We start from the raw sequence: 20,909 nt of genomic DNA, 5'->3' as shown, positions 1-20,909 counted from the left end.
ATTCAGCTAATTGGGTCAGTGGCAGCCTTCATAGGACCTATTTCATTGTGGCAGTAACCAGTTGTTTTTGCCGTCTCTACGGACTAGACAAACCAGTGTGGACCTGCCCCTTTAAGAGAAGAGGAGTTCCAGCGATTTGAATGCTGCAGATTCAGAATCCACAGTAGCCTACCTGCCAGTAAAATAGAGCATTCAAGAGCAGGAGCAGGCAACTAACTGCACTTGCATCACAACCACACGGTCGTGGACGGAGGAATGGGGGGGTATCCAGCTAGTTAGATTTCCGAGAATAAGGAAAAGCTCACTACAATCAACCAATTAAGATGGTGTCGTGGATTATCTCCAGGATGGTAGTGTGAGTATGCATTCTGCAGCGTCTGTTTGTTGTAGCTATCGGCTCTTGTCAGCCCACATCGTGTTCTATAGCTACATACGCTAACTCGCGCTGTCATCTGTTCGATGCCATGGCTTGTGCCCAGAGCGCAGGCGAACAGTTATCTTGAKAGCAAGATTGCTAGCGAGCGAGCTAATTTTCTAGCAAATAAATTGTCGTTGGTTTATAAATAGCCCATGGTGTCTAAATGTGCGTTTTGACCACTGGTGTTTCATAAAGCCAGGATGGTAGGCAAACAGCAACACCGTTAGCCAGTGCAAAATTGGCAAGGTAACGTTAGCTAGCTAATGTGGTTCGTTGAAATGACAACGCTGCTAGCCAATTGAAGTGAAGGTGGAATACATTAAATGGCTAACAAGATTGCTAATGCCATCTACTTAAGTAAATTTACGAAGTCATATATCGGTTGTGTAACTAAATCAGTAATGCAAAAATGCTTTATTCTTGGATATCGCTAATCGTGCATAATCTTGAATAATGCAGGCCCGGCTGCTACGATCATCAAAACATGGCAGCAACTGCACTGCTAGCATGACGCTGACAGCCAGACAAATAATTTTGATTTTGATTTGTCTGGCTGTCGTGTGTCATGTTAACAGTGCAGTTGCGGTCATATGTTTTGATGATCATAGAAGCCAGGCCTGCACTATTCAGGATTATGCACTATCCCAATGTTACCTCAACCAAGATCAAGTCAATATTTTTTACATGATTGATCTTTGTCATTCATGAGTTGTCTTAAATGTGCAATATGCAGAAATGGCTCGTAAATTCCTGGTTGCTAAAATTCGAATAGTTCGCCTAATTTCAGTTTTTGACAAAACAAGCATTGTGTCACGAGTCCATGTACCATGTAAACAGCTGTTAAATATCTTTTCAATAGCCAACAATATTGTATTTTCAGCTTTTTGAAGCTGGTATACAAAACCGAAACTTAACAGGAAGCATAGAAATAATGTACATAGTTTAAATCTAACTCTTCTTAGACTTGCTTTCGTTGAGAACGACAGGTCTAGAACTAATTTCTGTGATTTTGGTCCGTCGCTCAAAAAAGTTACACATTGAAGCTTTAACGCCTCATGTCCACCAGATGCCTCACTATTTGCATTCCGGCGGAATTCGTTCATTGTCAATGGAGCAGTCCACAACACTAGGCTGTTGTGCACTGCATGCGTTCAAAATTTTCAACTCGTGCGGTGTTACAAACCGAAGTACACAGACTCCAACCAGCTCGCTTTTAGGTAGTTGAAAAGCGAAGCACATGCGTCAAGTGCCGAAGAATGCGGGCTAGACATCAGTAGGCTGGACACATGACATTTTTAACAATGMTTTTTTCTAATAAAAAKTAGGTAATTGCATCCGCTGTGGAGCCCAGTTTCATAATATTACCATATACCCCAGCTGCCTGCCGTAGTTTGAGTAATCACGAAAAACAGGCGTTATTTTAAGGAAATGTTTCACCCTGCCAGCGCCTATTAGTTCTATTGAACACTGTGGCACCAACTCGCCTTCCGAACTTTCTAATCCCATTTTGTTGTACTATGTCACAATGGTTGCTTCGMTATAGTTGGCAATGGAGACCTGCTCACGTTGTTTATAGTAAAAATGCAAACAACAAAAAATGACTCGTTACTCTGAGGTCGTCCCATTGTTTACTATAGGGAAATATAGGTATGTCTGTCTATTTTGCCAAATATCTCGCAATGTGTATATTTAGATTTTAAAAAATAAATACAAATTGGACACCATTTTAATCATGAGAATCTCCTCTTTCGAATTATGTAAGGCTGGGTAGTGTATCTCGTTGTCATCAAACGCTAGCTCCGAAATACCTTTTTCCCTTGGAACGCTGCTGGTATATTTCGCCAAATATCTCGCAATGTGTATCTCGTTGTCATCAAACGCGAGACCAGAAATAGTCAGAAGTTGCCATTTTTCCCCTACTTCCTCGTTATGCAGACATAAGCACACTTGGCACCATTGAGGTGTGGATGTTTACTTTCTACACGAGTTATTTTTCAGTTTCGTCCTAAGAACAGATTGTAGTWGTAAAATTTAAAAGGGCTACATTTTTAAGCTTCACTTCAGTCAAAACTGTCTCTGCGAACGTTTGATTCCATTAATTTGCTATGCGCTCGCGCTAGTGTTCCAGCTTAGCCWACGTTCTAAAGCCGTTTTTCAGCCTTGGGTGAATTTTGACTCGTTCTATTGTCCAGCCTAACATCAGGCAAAACAAAAAGCACTTGCATCGGGTGTAATGTGTTATCATGGAGCTGTCACTGTGACAGTGGTGCTGTTTCATAAGGGGTGAGACCAATTATGTTTTGGTGAGATGAAGAGGGAGGCGAACCATGAAAAACAGCCCCAGACCGTTATTACTCCTCCAACCAACTTTACAGTTGGCATTATGCATTGGGGTAGGTAGCATTCTCTTGGCATCCGCCAAACCTAGTCATACTGCCAGATTGTGAAGCATGATTAATCAATTCAGCTTTACTCCACTCCAGCTGACGTTTGGCATTGCGTATGGTGAGCTTAGGCTTTTGTGTGGCTGCTAGGCCATGGAAACCCATTTCATGAAGCTCCCGACGTTTGCATTGAACAGTTATTGTGCTGACGTTGCTTCCAGAGGCAGTTTGGAACTCGGTAGTGAGTGTTGCAACCGAAGACAGACGACTTTTATGCGCTTCAGCACTCAGTGGAACCATTCTGTGAGCTTGTGTGGCCTACCACTTCCTGGCTGAGACATTGTTGCTCCTAGACGTTTCCACTTGCAGCACTTGCAGTTGACCAGAGCAACTGACTTGTTGGAAAGGTGGACCCCTATGACGGTGCCACGTTGAAAGTCACTGAGATCTTCAGTAAGGCCATTCTACTACCAATGTGTGTCTATGGACACTGCATGGCTGTCTGCTCGATTTTATACACCTGGCAGCAATGGGTCTTGCTGAAGTAGCCAAATCCACAAATTTTAAGGCCCCTCCGAATCGTCCTCTGGAATAACGGATATTCTGGGTTAATAATTACATAACCAACAATCTGTAGTAATACTAGTCCCATGCAAATAGGGCTAATGATGTAGCCTACTGTCTGACTTTGCATTGTATTACATAACCAATAATAACATCTAAGGCAACTATTACCTTTAGTGTGTAGAGCGATTAATGCCATATGTCCACCAGCTGCACATGCGTTTTACCATATGTTGTTTTTGTCAGATGTCTAGCCTGCATTTTCAGTACTTGATGTGCTTCGCAAGGCTGCAGAACGGTTTGCAGCATGGAGAAGACCGTTTTCGCCCTGTTCGACTAAAGCTAATGTTGGCAGAGGTCATTCAAAAAGTACATTTTATGCCCTGAGGACACGTCTCCCGGGTGGGAGGCACCTCCCCCTTGCACCAGCCACACGCACTCTGGTTTACAACTTTTTTGGCTTTGATGTAATTTTTGGGAGATTTTATTTAACCATGATGTATCTAGCACAGTTAAGCATTTTACATCGGGTTAAATGGTTAGAAAAGRTAACTATTTTTAAAGGTTGGGATAGGAGGTGTAACCGGTGTCTTGGGCCCAGCTGGGGGTGGTTGAGGAGGCAGCACTAGTGGCCTCATCTGAAAACAAGCATATGTTAGCAAGCAATTTTTTGTTCAGGCATGTTGTATAAATTCTAATGGGATATGTTATGCAGTAATCTTCCATTATAAAAAGACAACTAATTCCACAAAAAGGGTGAGTGAAATATCCATTGTTTGTTTACAAAAGGTTTCTCTGAGCTTTCCCCATAGCAAACAACGTCATGGAGCAACATGGCAATGTTAGACCCTTTTCCCGATCCGTAGCACTTTGACGACACACTAAATCCCTTCGCCGACACACTAAATCCCTTCGCCAGCTTGCAAATAGAGACTATCTCAGAAATGTAATGAATGTCCGCTCTGAGCTTTCAGAGCGCCGAAAGACGGCTCATTGTTTCAAGAGAAATCATCGCCCAAGGTCAGTTTCTCCTACAACAAACTCATTCTGGGCATGTTAAAACCCGATTGTCTTAACTAAATATATTTGTATCGATGAAAATTGGCATATAGACGGTAAGTCCAGAGACTTTATACATGATGAACTGTCTTTGATGTTGCCGCGAAATGGGAAGAAGCTGCGTTAGTTGTAACGTAGGTAACTACTCAAGATTTAGTACAAACCAGGCCTGAGACAAAATGTTGAAATAGTAGCCTACTTTGACAACTATTCAGTGAATGCAATAAGTATTASATACACAATATTTGTAGGACAAATTCATATTTCACACTATCACTTTAGTGTTTTCATTTAGCCTACATGTCATGGAACTTCTGGAAGCACGGCCCCATCCTGCAAAGTGGCACAGAACACATAGGACGTTTCTACACATCTCCCACTCTTTGCCCTACTGTATGTCCACTCCGGATGCACACCTGCTTTCAAATGAGTTACAACTCAGTCAACATGCCCTGGTGCCACATTCTTGTCTCCCCTGCCACTGTAGCCATATCACAAAGTGAATGCACAAGCTGTGTTTTGAATGCCTTCAGAGAAGAGATTTCTGGAAAGAGGCCTTTGCAGGGTCCCCCACACAATGTACGCATTTGAGGGCTATGTTGAGCACCCCCCCCCCCCACACACACACACACAAAAATAACACATACTTCCATCATTTTCTGCCTGTGCTTCCAACATAGTAATAGCTCCTCAGTTGGTCAAGATGGTCAACCCTGTCCATTTTCTTGTTGTAATCCATTACAAGTTCTGGAATAGATAAATTCCTACCTTTTTTTAAATAAAAACTACTACAAACCCCTACCACTGTCACTTTAGCACCAGGCTGTGTGGTACAAGGGTCAATGGTGAGACTWAGGGCAGACACACGCCATGGAAACGTAGGCTCCCCTCGTGGGTGTACTCTCTCCTCTCAGTCACTCTCCCTCCTTTTGCTCAGCATCTCTATCCCTCCAATCATCTCTAACTTATATTCCTTCCTGCCTTTTGCTGCTGAGCCTTGACGCTCCACATCACTTTTTTCACTGACCTAGAGTAACAAAGAGAGAGAAGCAACAAATAGGATACAATTGTAGTCTGGAACATAGTCTCTCTTCCTTCCTCTATTTCTCAACCATACACATACTCTCTTCCTAATAAGGTGTTTCCATAATAAATTGTGATAGTTACACGCCTCTCATTTCTCACTCACTAACTACAGAGTTTGMCAATGTTAGCTGATTAGTTACGAAGCTGGAACAGTTTCCAAATTAATTGCATCGGTAGAAACAGGAGAAACAAGAAACTTGTTAGCTTGCTATGTAAACAAATATCCAACTCCTCATATGCGTTCCACTGCGCAGGCATCTTCTACCCTAATACGACAACTAAGCTGTCAAATAATAGACAAACGAGGCAATGTATAGCCTATGAATATCTGCACCTAGCAAACATGACAAACCATAACCTAAGCCCAACAGATAAACACCAATTACTCTAGCCTTCGTTTCGGTGGCTAGTAAGCTGGTTTTCTGTATGGCTAGCTAGTAAAAGTGATAGCTGAGGTTGGCGCTTCGTGAGCGCTGCCCAAATGTATCACTACACGCAACTTTTCTTGCCTGACAGACTAGCTAGCTAGCTATAGAAAGCAGCTTGGGCCGTTTTCATATAAATGACATCGGTAGAAACAAGACAAAACAACCAACTAACATTAGTTAGCTGGTTATATACAGCTAAACACTGCGACTATTTCCATGAGACAGCACGCAATCATAAAAATGTGATAACAGCCACACGAATACGACAACAGGTGGTTAGCAAGTTAATTTAGCGATATTGACACAGATATTTTTGATAGATAAACAAGGTCGTTCGCGGCCGCAATATTAATTTAAATAAAGGCCGTCGATGGCCACTGGTTTCTAATAAATGTTTGCCATTGGGACTGGGCATCAGACTCCAGAGCCCTTTATTGCGGAGTTGTCAATGAGGTGGTTGGTTTGACCCAACTGTAGTTTGTGACTACTATAATTTCCCATTGTRGCCAGTACAGTAGACCAGAGTAAAGTAGATATGTACATTCTAGTGTTCTCTACTCTACTGTGCCGTCCAAACTTGTGACACATGGGTGTCCTCCGGCCTGCCCTGCCCAACGTCTCCTCTTACTGCAATGTAAAGCTAACAACACAGTGCAGCCCTGGCCCAACATGTATGACTGGGCAAATCACTCAGACACACACACATACCTAGATGGATGCATGGACCCAGTGTACACGACATACACCAATGGAACAAGAAAATCCCATAGCAGGACGAGTTCCACAGGCAGCCTAAGAGAGAGTTTGGAATACACAAAGTATCACTCTGACCGAAAGGTGGTACACCTTATCACAATTTAACCTACAGTGGTAGAAATGCACATAACGTACATACACTGGTAGCAGTCAGCCTCTGATGGCTGTGTGTGGCAGGCAGACAGACAGACAGTAAGGCGTGGTCCTCCTAGATCTCCCCTCGCTCAGCATTCAGTTCCTGTCACATCAGCAGTAATTGCCGCGCCGACAGGACAGAGCACTGTGTGTGTGTGACTGGATTTATTTTTCCTTTTTGTGTGTGTTGCAGGCAGGTTCACATACGGTGGGTGACCTGTCGTTAGCCCTTTTTGTGTTTTGTCCCTCTATCAGTACAGTAGCAGAACCGCTCTCCATGGTTTTCCAATCTTCTGTTTCCTGGAGAGAGAATTTGTTCCAACAAACCACTGCCTGTTTTTTTTATGTCTAAATGTCACCATGTATTATCGCAATACAGCTGGTAGGCTAACAGTGTTTTTATTTTTTTGAGTGCACATTTAGAGCCTGTTCAGAATATGGCCTACTTTCTTTGAACGCAACCTATTTATGTTGACACTGAGATCATGGGTTTTARACTCGAGTCATGTGTTAAGCAACATTTGACTGGATAAATATTGAAACAGAGGGAAACATTTTGTTCAGTGTTGGCATCCTGAGGTCATGTTGCCCGGGTGATGTTGTTTACTGTACCGTAACCTCTGAYCCATGTCTCCTCGTCCTTCAGCCTGGCCTTCGGGACCCTCTACCCGGCCTACTCCTCATACAAGGCTGTCAAGACGAAGAATGTGAAGGAATATGTGAGTACTGTACCTATTTTTTAAATGTATTTTTATTATTATTCCAGTATATTAGTGTACGATAAACATTTTAAAGTGTCTTTTGTAGCCAGCTCATATTCTTATTGGAAAAAGTGACTGTTTTTTAAAATGGGGTGTGGGATTTTACTCTCTCCAATGGGATGCTGCAAGTTTCCATTGTCTCTGAGGATGCGAGAGCAGTTCAACTGTATCCGTTTAAAAGGGGAACCTCCCAGCTTACCTCATCCCTGTCAGCGAGCAGAGGGATGAGAAAGAGAAGGAAGAGGGGTCCTCTGCCAAGCTCTCTCCTTAGTCTCTGCTCTCTGGTTGCTATAGAAACCCCACTCTCAATATCTGAGCGGGGGCACATGCAGACTGACAGAGGGAGAGATACAGAGGAGGATGCCATTTTTAGCCTTGTTGGTTTTATTTCTCACCCCCACCCCAAAATGTGACTCAACCTCTCAGGCTATTCACTGCATTCCCTAGCTGGGTTTAGTACTTTGAATTGTTTATATGTCGATAGACATACAGTGCATTCGGAAAGTATTCAGACACTTTGACTTTTTCTACATTTTGTTACGTTACAGCCTTATTCTAAAATGGATTCAATTGGTCCCCCCCCCCCCTCAATCTACACACAATACCCCTTAATGATAGAACTGTTTTTTAGAAATTTTTGCGAATGTAAATGTGATACATTTTTATTATCCTTAAGTATTCAGACCCTTTACTCTGAAGCACCTTTTGGTGCAAGTCTTCTTGGGTATGATGCTACAAGCTTAGCACACCTGCATTTGGGGAGTTCCTCCCATTCTTCTCTGCAGATCCTCTCAAGCTCTGTCAGGTTGGATGGGGAGCTTCGCTGCACAGCTATTTTCAGGTCTCTCCGGAGATGTTAGATCGGGTTCAAGTCCGGGCTCTGGCCGTGCCGCTCAAGGACATTCAGAGACTTGTCCCGACAGCACTCCTGCCTTTCCCTCAATCCTCCCAGTCCCTGCCATTTTAAAACACCCCCACAGCATGATGCTGCCACCACCATGCTTCACCGTAGGGATGGTGCAGGCAGGGAAGAACTGAGAACGAAAAATGTACCTGGACTTTTTGACTCAGACCGGCCCACCAAAAATCCCTCCAGTGATACACCACCACCCACGCCACACTTTATGTAAACAAGATTACTGAACAATAGAACAAATAGGGATAAAGTATTTGCTTAGTTCTTGAAGGGCTGTCTGTGTAAAGCCGCTGGCACTGGATGTTAGCTGACTAAAGTTTTTAGGGTCTATAAGAGCAATGTCGGCATACAAAGTGCCATTACATACAAAGTGCCAAATCGCAGATGGATGCTGTCTATAACTGTATCCAGAATTTGATTATGGACCCCACTCTTGTATGCACTCTCTACCCCAGTAAAAGTCTCATCTTGTGCCATCTCTCCAGGCACGGTTTTCTTCTTTCGAGCCCTTTTCGTTGGCCGAGGGGTCTCTAACTCCAGCTCTGTTTCCTCATCCCGTTCCTGCAACYTCCTGTTGGCCCACTGAACAAATGTGTCTGCAGCTGCCTTGACTTTTTCMAAATCTCTTGCCATTCCTTTCAGCTGCTCCTCTGTAGACACAACCATACGATGCWCGGACAGAATGTCCATTCCACTTGTTTTGAAGATATTTTGAGACTGGTGAGGTGACCTGAAATATTCTGAGGAATATSTGAGTTTTAAGTATTGTTCCATACTTCAGCAACCCCCTCAATGTATCCTTGTGCCTTGACCCGTGCAGTAGTGTTGTTTTTCTGATCTTGTATGGTTGAAAGAGTGAGAAGGACATCAACATACAGACCCTCATCTGGATTTCCAAAAGCTCCAAAGACCTTTAAGGCACTGTCTTTAGCCCACCAGCGTGTCTCTCCAATTGGAGCAAGATGTCTGTCTTGGGTCCTTGCTCTCCTTCTCCAAAATGTTCGTCCTCTAGTAGRATTCACTGAAGAAAACAGCTATGTTGTTATTAAGAGAAAAAAAGTGACCCGCTTGCCAAGACACACTGTGTGTCTGCCAAAACAAGGTTCAAGATGTGTACATAGCACCGCCCATGCACTTGATTGGTGGTGTCAAGCTTCATGTTTTCCACTACTTCACTCAGTACCTGGACAAAGTGGTRTCCAGTGGATGCCTCGCATTTCAYCACAGCCACAAGCCTCTCATGACGTTCGTCACACATTTGACTATGACAGAGCATTGATCTTGTGTTGTAGTGTCAATCTGGACTGAACATACGAGCTTCCTGCATTTCACTTGTTATGGTGGCCTGCGTCGGATGGTGGTAATGACGTTATCGGTGGTAGTCTTTGATAAGAGTGATTAGAGAGCCTCTTCCCCCTCTTGACCCAGGCTCAGAGTTTATTTTTTTGCTTTTCTCTATGCAGGCAGTGAGATGCTCCTTCATACATTCWTAAGTCTTTGCTAGGYAAAGCCCCGCCTTATCTCAGCTCACTGATCACCATAGCAACACACRYTCCAGCAGGTATATTTCACTGGTCATCCCCAAAGCCAACACCTCCCTTTGGCCGCCTTTCCTTCCAGTTCTCTGCTGCCAATGACTGGAACGAATTGCAAAAATCACTGAAGCTGGAGACTCATATCTCCCTCTCTAACTTTACGCATCAGCTGTCAGAGCAGCTTACCCGATCACTGTACCTGTACACAGCCCATCTGTAAATAGCACACCCAACTACCTCATCCCCATATTGTTTTTACTTTTTTTATCCTTTGCACCCCAGTATATCTACTTGCACGTTATCATCTGCACATCTATCACTCCAGTGTTAATGCTAAATTGTAAGTACTTCGCCACTATGGCCTATTTATTGCCTTACCCCCCCAATCCTACTACATTTGCACACACTGTACATAGCTTTTTCTATTGTGTTGTTGACTATGTTTGTTTATCCCATGTGTAACTCTGTTGTTTTTGTTGCACTGCTTTGCTTTATCTTGGCCAGGTCGCAGTTGCAAATGAGAACTTGTTCTCAACTGGCCTACCTGGTTAAATAAATAAAAAATACACAGGTCGTACTCAGCAGAATGATCATCTCTAAAAAGTTGCCATGGGCAATGCTGCTGTCATCTAGCRTACAAGCTGCTTCAGACTGCATGCCTCTGTAGCTCAGACCCCTCTTCCCTATGACTTTAACATCTATAATGCGCTCTAGCACTTGCCTTCTACTGTGCACTTGCTCTCTATGAGCAGACATCTGACTGCCGATGAACAGGCTCTCAATGTTACCTTTTGGAGGACCTTAGAAAGTAGGCCTCGGCATAACCTYTATGCATAATGCTCTTCCACTCTGTGATGGATATGCTTCCCGTCTGCCATTCCATTAATGAAAGGGCTGTTCTGCGGGCTTTGCAAATGCCATACACATGAAGCTGAATAAAGCATAGTTCTCGTCACTGTATGACAGCCACTTCCTGTTGGTCCCATCTTTACAAAAGAGCACCTTCTGCACCACACTTTTCCCACTTTTGTTGGGGGTGGAAACTGAAAAACATATCTAGGTCCCTTGACTTCGGCCCCTTAAAATAATCAAAAATTGGTGTGGCATCCTGGCTCTGGCTCAATCTACGTCTGTCCACTGCAGATGCAGTATCCTCAACCTGGATGAGTAATTTAGTATAATATTATAACATTAAATAAAAAGTAATGTGAATATAATAATAGTATACTAAATACAGCTAGTATAATATTAATTCCAATTGGACAATACATCAGTTTAAGCAATACACAACCAACATTTATAATTTTTGTACGTTTTGTTCCATYATTAAATCCTTGTGCAAGAAAAATGGTCTACATYGGTTGTTAGTACTTAGCATTAACAAAGAGACTAACTTGTCAATAATCAACAATTCATGCATAACAATGAGTTCAACATTTCTAAAGTTTGCTGTAGCACGTCAACCTTTAATGTCCCGCCCCATCCAGGCTGTGATTGGTCGGTTCACGAAAAGTGACATTGACAAGGGCTTGTTTCAACAAAAGGCCAGCTAGCCAAACCCAAACATTGCTTATCTTATCCCTATTGTCTTACCACTTCAGCTGCAAAACCTTGACTAACATTTGAACTGGTATCGCTGGACTCAATGGGCTGCTCTCTCTCCTGCCAGGGCCTTCAGGCTCACTAGGCTGAGATGATTGACTGAACGGCGCCAAATTAATAATTTGTTATTTTAAAACGTTTGGCTGCATCAGTCCCAAGGGACTTCAACCTCTCTGCTTTTCAGCACCACCTTTCTACGTTTTTCGTTTTGTTTGTCCATCTTGCTCCACTCCACTATTTATCCAAATGTCACCACTTAACAGAGATGGGAAAGGGGTGGGGCCCAGGTAAAGTTAGAATGGACTGGACCAAAAGTAATTGGSTGGGGGAGAGAGGCTGACAGATGTAATACCCAACCGTAGTGGGGCCAGTCAGACACACAGCAGTTGGTTATTTTTATTTAAGCGGGGGCCGAGGTTATTTATATTTTGCGTTGCATCGGCCCCAATTGTCAAGCGGCTCACCGGGAAAACTCTCGGTACTCCAGATGGCCAGTCCGTCATTGGTGCTAGGTTTCCTCCAGACGTGTCTCTTGGCATTCAGGCCAAAGAGTTCAATCATGGTTTTGTCAGACCAGAGTCTTGTTTCTCATGTTCTGAGAGTCCTGTAGGTGCCTTTTGGCAAACTCCAACCTGGCTGTCATGTGCTTTTTACTGAGGAGTGGCTTCCGTCTGGCCACTCTACCAAACTGAGCAATCAGAGGAGAAGGGCCTTGGTCACCTCCCTGACCAAGGCCCTTCTCCTCCGATTGCTCAGTTTGGCCGGGCGGCCAGCTCTAGGAAGAGTCTTGGTGGTTCCAAACTTCTTCCATTTTTAAGAATGATAGAGGCCACTGTGTTCTTGGGGACCTTCAATGCTGCAGACATTTTTTGGTACCCTTCCCCAGATCTGTGCCTCGACACAATCCTGTCTCGGATCTCTACGGACAATTACTTTGACCTCATGGCTTGATTTTTGCACTGACATGCACTGTCATCTGTGGGACCTTTTATATAGACAGGTGTTTGTGCCTTTCCATATCATGTCCAATCAATTGAATTTACCACAAATGGACTCCAAGTAGAAATGTCTCAAGGGTGATCAATGTAAACAGGATGAATTTTGAGTCTCATAGCAAAGGGTCTGAATACTTATGTAAAAAGGTATCGTAATTATATATWTTTTTAATACATTTGCAAACCATTTCAAAACCTGTTTTCACTTTGTCATTATGGGGTATTGTGTGTAGATTGAGGGGAAAAACATTAATTTAATCCGTTTTAGAATAATGCTGTAACGTATCAAAATGTGGAGAAAGGGAAGGGGTCTGAATACGTCCTGAAGGGCACTGTATTAACATGTTTGCACTCTGTCAGTGTGTCTTTTAGGATTCATCCATACCGTCTTGCTATTTATATTGCAGTAATTGATGGTACACTTCACACACTGACTGGATTTTATTCCTTGCCCATCCTTTGGCAGTGATAAACCATGCATAGTGATTCGGTCTATAAGGGCTGTAACGTGCATGCTTGTGTGTGCGGTAGACGGCGAATGCTGTACATGCGTCTTGTCACATTTTTACGGCCGATTACTGTAGGCTGTGCTATATTTTGTGACGCTCTCTCCATCGTTTGTGTGTCCAGGTGAAATGGATGATGTACTGGATAGTGTTTGCGTTATTCACCACAGTGGAGACCCTCACCGACTTGTTCATGTCCTGGTGAGTCTTGGTGGGTCGTCTCTGACCACTGCCCTACAGCCACGATACAACACCAGTCCCTAGGACTACCCCCTAGGATCAAAATACTTTGACAATACGTATTCATGGTTGAAAAGATGTGCTCACTAGGATTGCTATATTTAAATCAACTTTGATTTTGTTTGTCTACATTTGTCATGGTGTAGGTAGGCTATTGCCTTCTGAAAAGTACCAAGATATCGGCGCAAACGCTTGGTACACCCTTTGGTCCCTGAAAGAGGCCTAGATCCATTCTCCTTTCCTGCCTATTAAGTATCTCCTGTTGGTGTGGTTGTCCATGCAGGTTTCCTTTCTACTTTGAGTTGAAGATAGCCTTTGTGATCTGGCTCCTGTCTCCGTACACTAAGGGCTCCAGCGTGCTCTACCGCAAGTTCGTCCACCCCACCTTGTCCAACAAGGAGAAGGTAATGTGTAACTCTTAACCATGAACTCTAACCCGGTCCAACAAGGAGAGGGTTAGAGGTCACAATGAGATCCAGCTCTCTGTCTGCCTGTCAATTTTCTACTAGTTAGATGCGTTGACTCATCTTTCTTTGTTTTGCGTGACTGTCACCTGCTTTTGCTCTGTCTTTCTATWTCTGTTTCTCTCCTGCTCTTTCCTTTTAATAATTTTTTATTATGTCTTTTTACCCATCTTCTGACCTGTAGGAAATAGACGAGTACATCACCCAGGCCAAAGACCGTAGTTATGAGACTATGATGAGGTTTGGAAAGAGGGGGCTGAACTTGGCTGCTACGGCCGCCGTCACTGCAGCTAGCAAGGTAAGCAAGGCGCCGGGCCTCGACCAGGGGTGTGTCTGTGTGCACATGGTGTTTCCGTGTGCGAGAGAGGATGGAACTTACAATGTGCATATGTGTCTTTGTCACCCCAAGGCGTTTGAGCTGTGTGCTCTTACTGTATGCTCACTTCATGTGCCTTAGCACTGGAATGCTGTAGGGCGTCTGTCTGTATATGCGTACATCTAGAGCCTGCAGTGTTTGAGCGATGTGTGTGCTGTGCAGGGCCAGGGCGTGTTGTCGGAGAAGCTGCGTAGTTTCAGCATGCAGGACCTGACTCTGATCAACGATGGGGAGGAGCTGGGCCTGCGTTCCTCTGACCCGCGCATGAGGAGAGACGCCATGGACGACATGGTTACTGGAAGTAGCACGCTATCTAACACACTGCCCCGCGCCAAAGCCACACGCCAGAGTGGGTAACACACACACACACACACACACACACACACACACCCACACACAAATGCTGGCTTGCGCCATCAAATGTATTTATATAGCCCTTCTTAGATCAGCTGATATCTCAAAGTACTGTACAGAAACCCAGCCTAAAACAGCAAGCAATGCAGGTGTAGAAGCACGGTGGCTAGGAAAAACTCCAGAGAAAGGCCAAAACCTAGGAAGAAACCTAGAGAGGAACCAGACCGAGGGGTGGCCAGTCCTCTTCCTGCTTCCATACGGCAGAGTATATAATGCATGCGTACAGATCACTGTGAATATTGGGGTATGTGGAMCTGATCACCGGTCAAAAAGGTTGTYGAGAAATGACAGCCATTTTAGTCWTAGACAAGTCAGCGTACTGTAATACTGTCTGTACTCTGTGCCCGTTGTCGAACAGCTCTTATCGGTACTGGGAGGGAGGTGGTGAAGTCATGTGATTTAAAAAAAACTGCAGGATGCCAGGGAGGAAACGCTGCAGAAGGGGAGGAGATGGGGAGAGGGAGCATGTGATGTCAGTGGGGGGTCTTTGTGTCTGACTGCACAGCGCTGTCTCTGTGGGGCTGGCAGTTTGTGAATACAGGGGGAAACACTGAGGTAGAAAAGGAGAGTGAGGATGGAGAAAGGGAATACATTTAGTTCATGGGCAGTATGGCATGAAAGCCAGGAAAGAGGAGAACTAGTGTAGCGACGAGACAGACCATATAAAAGAGACAGAACAGGAAACGGTAACAACAAAAAAATCAAATCAAATTTTATTGGTCACATACACATATTTAGCAGATGTTATTGCGGGTGTAGCGAAATGCTTGTGTTCCAAGCTCCAACAGTGCAGTAGCATCTAACAATACACACATCTAAAAGTAAAATAATGGAAATATTAGGACGAGCAATATCGAAGTGACATTGAATAGAATTTAGTGGGAAGAAAAAGTATGTGAACCTTTTTAGAATTACCTGGATTTCTGAATAAATTGGTCATAAAATGTTATCTGGTCTTCATCTAAGTCACAACAATAGAAAAACACTGTCTGCTTAAACTAATAACACACAATTATAATTGTTCATGTCTTTATTGAGCACACTGTGTAAACATTCAGTGCAGGCTGGGGAAAGTATGTGAACCCTTGGATTTAATAACAGGTTGACTGTCCTTTGGCAGCAATAACGTCAACCAAACATTTTCTGTAGTTACGGATCAGACCTGCACAACTGTCAGGAGGAATTTTGGACCATTCCTCTTTACAAAACTGTTGAAGTCCACAATATCCTTGGGATGTCTGGTGTAAACTGCTCTCTTGAGGTCATGCCACAGGAGGTCAGGAGTCTGACTGGGCCACTCCAGAAGGCGTATTTTCTTCTGTTCAAGCCATGCTGTTTTACTTCAGTCTTTTGGGTCGTTGTCCTGGTGCATCACCATACTTCTGTTGAGCTCAAATTGCCGGACAGATAGCCTTACATTCTCCTGTAAAATGTCTTGATAAACTTGGGAATTCATTTTTCCGTCTGATGGCAAGCTGTCCATGCGCTGAGGCAGCAAAGCAACCCCAAACCATGATGCTCTCTCCACCAAAGTTTACAGTTGGGATGAGGTTTTGATGTTGGTGTGCTGTGCCTTTTTTTTCTCCACACATAGTGTTGTGTGTTCCTTACAAACAGCTAGGGTTGCAAAGGGTCGGGAAATATCCTGCATTTTTCAGGAAATTTTCCATTTGGAAGTTTAAGCCAGGGAATTTGGGAAATTTTGCTTAAATACATCAAACAAGTTAGCTTATAAGTGTGACTTTTTTTGYGGGATACACAAGGCAATTCTAGGTCTTGTGGCATATTTTGGTTAAACTATCCCCAATTCAATGGAATTGCAACCCTCTGCATGCACAGTGCAATCTTCCATCGAATGTACAGCTGATTCTAAAGATCTTACACACTAATAAGATGCTATTGAGCCCACACTACTACACTGTCTGAGCCAAGGACTACATGCTTTCTGGTAAGCTTTGATTACATACTGGKTGGGGTGAAAATATTTTRWSAYATGTTTTTTTTAACTAGTAAATAGTAGCCTACAGCAAAGTGTGTTTTAAAATMATTTCCGCTAGTTAGTTTTTGCTACCATGTGGGTTTTAGCTTGCTTGAGCCTGCTAACTGAGTGTTAATACACCTGTTTCCATATGTTTCATTTTACACCCATTGGCTGTGCTGCTCATGCGTTGAATCTGCTCAAGACATCATCGCACTGAAAGCAATGGATACATTATACAACAGAGCCAAGGAAGTGGTTAGGTATGTGAAGGGTCCTCAAGTTATCGCAGCAATCTACCTCACCAAGCAAAATGAGAAGAATAAGAGCACCACCTGTCTCTTATACACATCTAGATGTGTATAAGAGACAGGTCCTACCCTCACATCACACCCATTGTCTGTGCTGCTCATGCGTTGAATCTGCTCCTCAAGACATCATCGCACTGAAAGCAATGGATACATTATACAACAGAGCCAAGGAAGTGGTTAGGTATGTGAAGGGTCCTCAAGTTATCGCAGCAATCTACCTCACCAAGCAAAATAAGAAGACGAATAGGAACACAACAACAAATCAAATATAATTTTATTAGTCACATTCACCTAATAAAACAGGTGTAGACCTTACAGTGAAATGCTTACTTGTAAGCCCCCAACCAAAAATTCAGTAAAAAAAAATGCAGACAAGAATAAGAAGTAATTAAAGAGCAGCAGTAAAAAAAAAAATAATACGAGACCATATACAGGTGGCTAGTGGTAGAGTCAATGTGCGGGGGCACTGGTTAGTTGAGGTAGTATGTACATGTAGGTAGAGTTATTGAAGTGACTATGCATAGATGATGACAACAGACTAGCAGCGGTGTAAAGAGGCGGGKGCACAATGCAAATKATTAGATGTTCAGGAGTCTTAAGGCTTGGGGGTAGAAGCTGTTGAGAAGCATCTTGGACCTAGACTTTGCGCAGAGAGAACAGTCTATGACTAGGGTGGCTGGAGTCTTTGACAATTTTTAGGGCCTTCCTCTGTCACCGCTAGGTATAGAGGTCCTGGATGGCAGGAAGCTTGGCCCCAGTGATATACTGGGCCGTTCGCACTACCCTTTGTAGTGCCTTTGTAGAGCTGTTGCCATACCAGATGGTGATGCAACCAGTCAGGATGCTCTCAATGGTGCAGCTGAAGAACCTTTTGAGGACCCTTGCCAAATCTTTTCCGTCTCCTGAGGGGGAATAGGTTTTGTCATGAGGGCACAACTGTCTTGGTGTGCTTGGACCATGTTAGTTTGTTGGTGATGTGGACACCAAGGAATTTGAAGCTCTCAACATGCTCCACTGCAGCCCCGTCGAAGAGAATGGGGGTGTGCTCTGTCCTTTTTTTCCTGTAGTCCACAATCATCTCCTTTGTCTTGATCACGTTGAGGGAGAGGTTGTTGTCCTGGCACCACACGGCCAGGTCTCTGACCTCCTCCCTATAGGCTGTCTCGTCGGTGATTCTTTCTCCATATATGGTAAATATATCCAATGCAAAAAACATATACATTTTAATGGTGTTAATGTTCATTCCCACGGAAAGTTTACACCTGAATATTCCCCAAAAATGTGCAACCCTACAAACAACAGAACTTTAGTTTAATTTGTCCACAGAATATTTTGCCAGTAGCGCTGTGGAACATCCAYGTGCACTTTTGCAAATTTCAGATTTGCAGCAATGTTTTTTTTTTTTTGGACAGCAGTGGCTTCTTCCGTGGTGTACGTATTGTAGACTTGTCAACAGAGACGTTAGCATCTTCCAGAGATTTCTGTAAAATCTGACACTTTAGGATTCTTCTTAATCCCATTGAGCATTTTGTGCTGTGCTCTTAGTCATCGTTGTAGGACGGCCTCTCCTAGGGAGAGTAGTAACAGTGCTTAMATTTCTCTGTTTATAGACAATTTGTCTTACGGTGAACTGACTTTTTTAGAGATACCTTTGTCACCCTTTCCAGCTTTATGCAAGGCAACAATTCTTAATATTCTGAGATCTCTTTTGTTCGGGGCATGGTTCACATCAGGCAATGCTTCTTGTGAATAGCAAACTCAAATTTTGTGAGTTAATGGGGCAGGGCAGCTCTAAGTGGTTCTAAGGTGTAAGGTAGAGGTGATATGATCCTTAACTAGCCTCTCAAAGCACTTCATGATGACAGAAGTGAGTGCTACGGGTCCATAGTCATTTAGTTCAGTCACCTTTGCTTTATTGGGTAGGATCAATGGTGGACATCTTGAAGCAAGTGGGGACAGCAGACTGGGATAGGGATAGGGATAGATTGAATATGTCCTTAACCAAAACTGGAGTGTTTAACGCGTGAGCTCCTGTTAGTGGCTATAGGCATGTACTTTCGTCTCATTCACCAACCACATGTCTGATAGGAGAGCCTAGAAACCTGCCATGTATTCTCTATGAAGCAAACRGCATGAAACTGGGAGGGACCTACMTGAACTTGTTTTCATTGCAAAACTTTTTCTGTTAGGAGTAAACGGTTTCTGCGGTGTGCAACTAATGAATACACCCCTGGCACACTAGTGGGAATGTGACGATGATGATAATTTCACTCATGACAGCCCACAATCCCTCTGTCYAATCCCACAGCTCGTTCCTCCATGGTTCCTCATCTTGACGAATCATCGCAGCACAGCTCGGACCAATCAGACACCAGGAGCATCACCACGGAGCATTCTGACGAGGACGTCGTGGAGAAGGCCCCCGTGAAACGCACGGCCAGCGTCAGGGCAACCAAAAAACCTGCCGCTGCCAAGACCGAGGTAGGGGATCACACAGAGGGGAGTGGGACTTCAGCTTATGCATTATTTGTGACAGGAGAGTGACTGCTTCTTCTGCACTGAGGAGAGTCAGAAAAGTGATGGTTTTAAGTGCACTGGGTGTGCGTGCCAGTATTGTGAGTGTAAATGTGGAAATCAATGAGGAAAAGTGCACATACCACTCTGTTTTGAGGAGTCACAGCGCAACCCTTAATGAAGGATGACGCCAATGCAGTCTCGCCCCACTCTTGACTCCTAATATGTTTAAGTGTGTGCAAGTCACAGGGTCACCCACAGTAGAACTGTATAATCCTCCAATAGAAATACTCTCATATATTATCATGTATGAATGAATATCGCCTTCTCCAGCAGCTGTGTAGAAGCTGCCCTGGACACAGTTCTACGATCAGCTGAGTCTTTAATCTTAGTGGAGGGAAATGCTAAACTTGCCTTAGATCAGTGTAAGGGGAAACCTCATCCTACTCTACTCCAGCACTAGCCGATTTAAAACCTTTTTTTATTTTTTTATTCACCTCCACGATTTACAATGGAGTTTAGCAGCGACTAATGTGGACGTACTGGAGCTCCGACGTCACATAAAATGAMGTTTCAAAAACGACAGATTTCAGCACCCGGAAGAATAGCCGCAATTACACACGACATTGTTCTGTGTAATTTCGAGCTGTTCTCTGGGTGCTGAAATAAATGTGATGTCGCTGTCCAACAATAATCCCCAACCAAATTTACTGAGCATGAGCAATTTGGACAAAAACGMTGGATATACTGGGTTGGCCTGAGTTGTGCGAAGTTGGTAAAACATTTTTTTATGAAAAATGATTCACAGCTGTAATTGCTTCCACCAAGTATTAACTCCAGGGGGGGTGGAGACTTATTCAATTATGATATTTCAGTTGATTTGTAAAAATGTATTTAGCAAATCTTTAACTTCCTTTCACTTTGAAAAAGTGGAGTTGGTTGTGTAGGAATAACCAAAAGGAATCCCTTTTTGTTGTTGTTTTTTTGTTGTTTACATTAAACATTTTAAGGTAGCAAAATGTGGAAAGTTCAAGGGAGTGGAGACTTTCTATAGGCACTGTATATACGGCTCAATAGTACATGGTTGTGTATAGGAAGATTTGTGTGCGCGCCGTGGACTAATTCAGGAATGCGGTGTGTCKGTTGTTAGACGGCTCTTGTGCGAGGGGTCTACCCACTTAGGACGCTAAGCCCTTGTCCAAGTTCTCTGAATACCTACTTCTCTCATTTTTTTTTCATCTCTGTTGTCATTTCTTTATTTTTCAAATTTTCTCTTCGGTAAACTCCTTGCCTTTCTTCCCTCCTGTCAGACTACTACTACTACTAAGACGGTGAAAAAGATGCCAAAAAAGAAGACTACCACTACAGCTATAGCCAGCAACAACGGCGAGTCACAATGAGACCTGTATCTGCTGTCCCGATCTACACCCTACTGTACGCTACTACTACACACACACACACACACAC

The 20,909-nt window shown here is 43.6% G+C and overlaps 1 protein-coding gene across 1 annotated transcript; it reads left to right on the top strand.

Annotated features, from left to right (window-relative positions):
- The first annotated feature begins 6 nt into the window (after positions 1-6).
- LOC111965373 (receptor expression-enhancing protein 2) lies at positions 7-20,909 on the top strand. Its single transcript, XM_023989532.2, has 8 exons — positions 7-355; positions 7,477-7,549; positions 13,270-13,346; positions 13,669-13,789; positions 14,034-14,147; positions 14,388-14,574; positions 19,237-19,409; positions 20,753-20,909. The coding sequence occupies exons 1-8, from the start codon at positions 324-326 to the stop codon at positions 20,840-20,842; spliced, it is 867 nt and encodes a 288-aa protein (XP_023845300.1). The 5' UTR covers positions 7-323; the 3' UTR covers positions 20,843-20,909.

Source organism: Salvelinus sp. IW2-2015, linkage group LG6.1, assembly GCF_002910315.2.
Source record: "Salvelinus sp. IW2-2015 linkage group LG6.1, ASM291031v2, whole genome shotgun sequence".
Lineage (NCBI taxonomy): Eukaryota > Metazoa > Chordata > Actinopteri > Salmoniformes > Salmonidae > Salvelinus > Salvelinus sp. IW2-2015.
The sequence above is the reverse complement of the archived record's forward strand: the minus strand, read 5'-3'. Positions and strand labels throughout refer to the sequence as shown.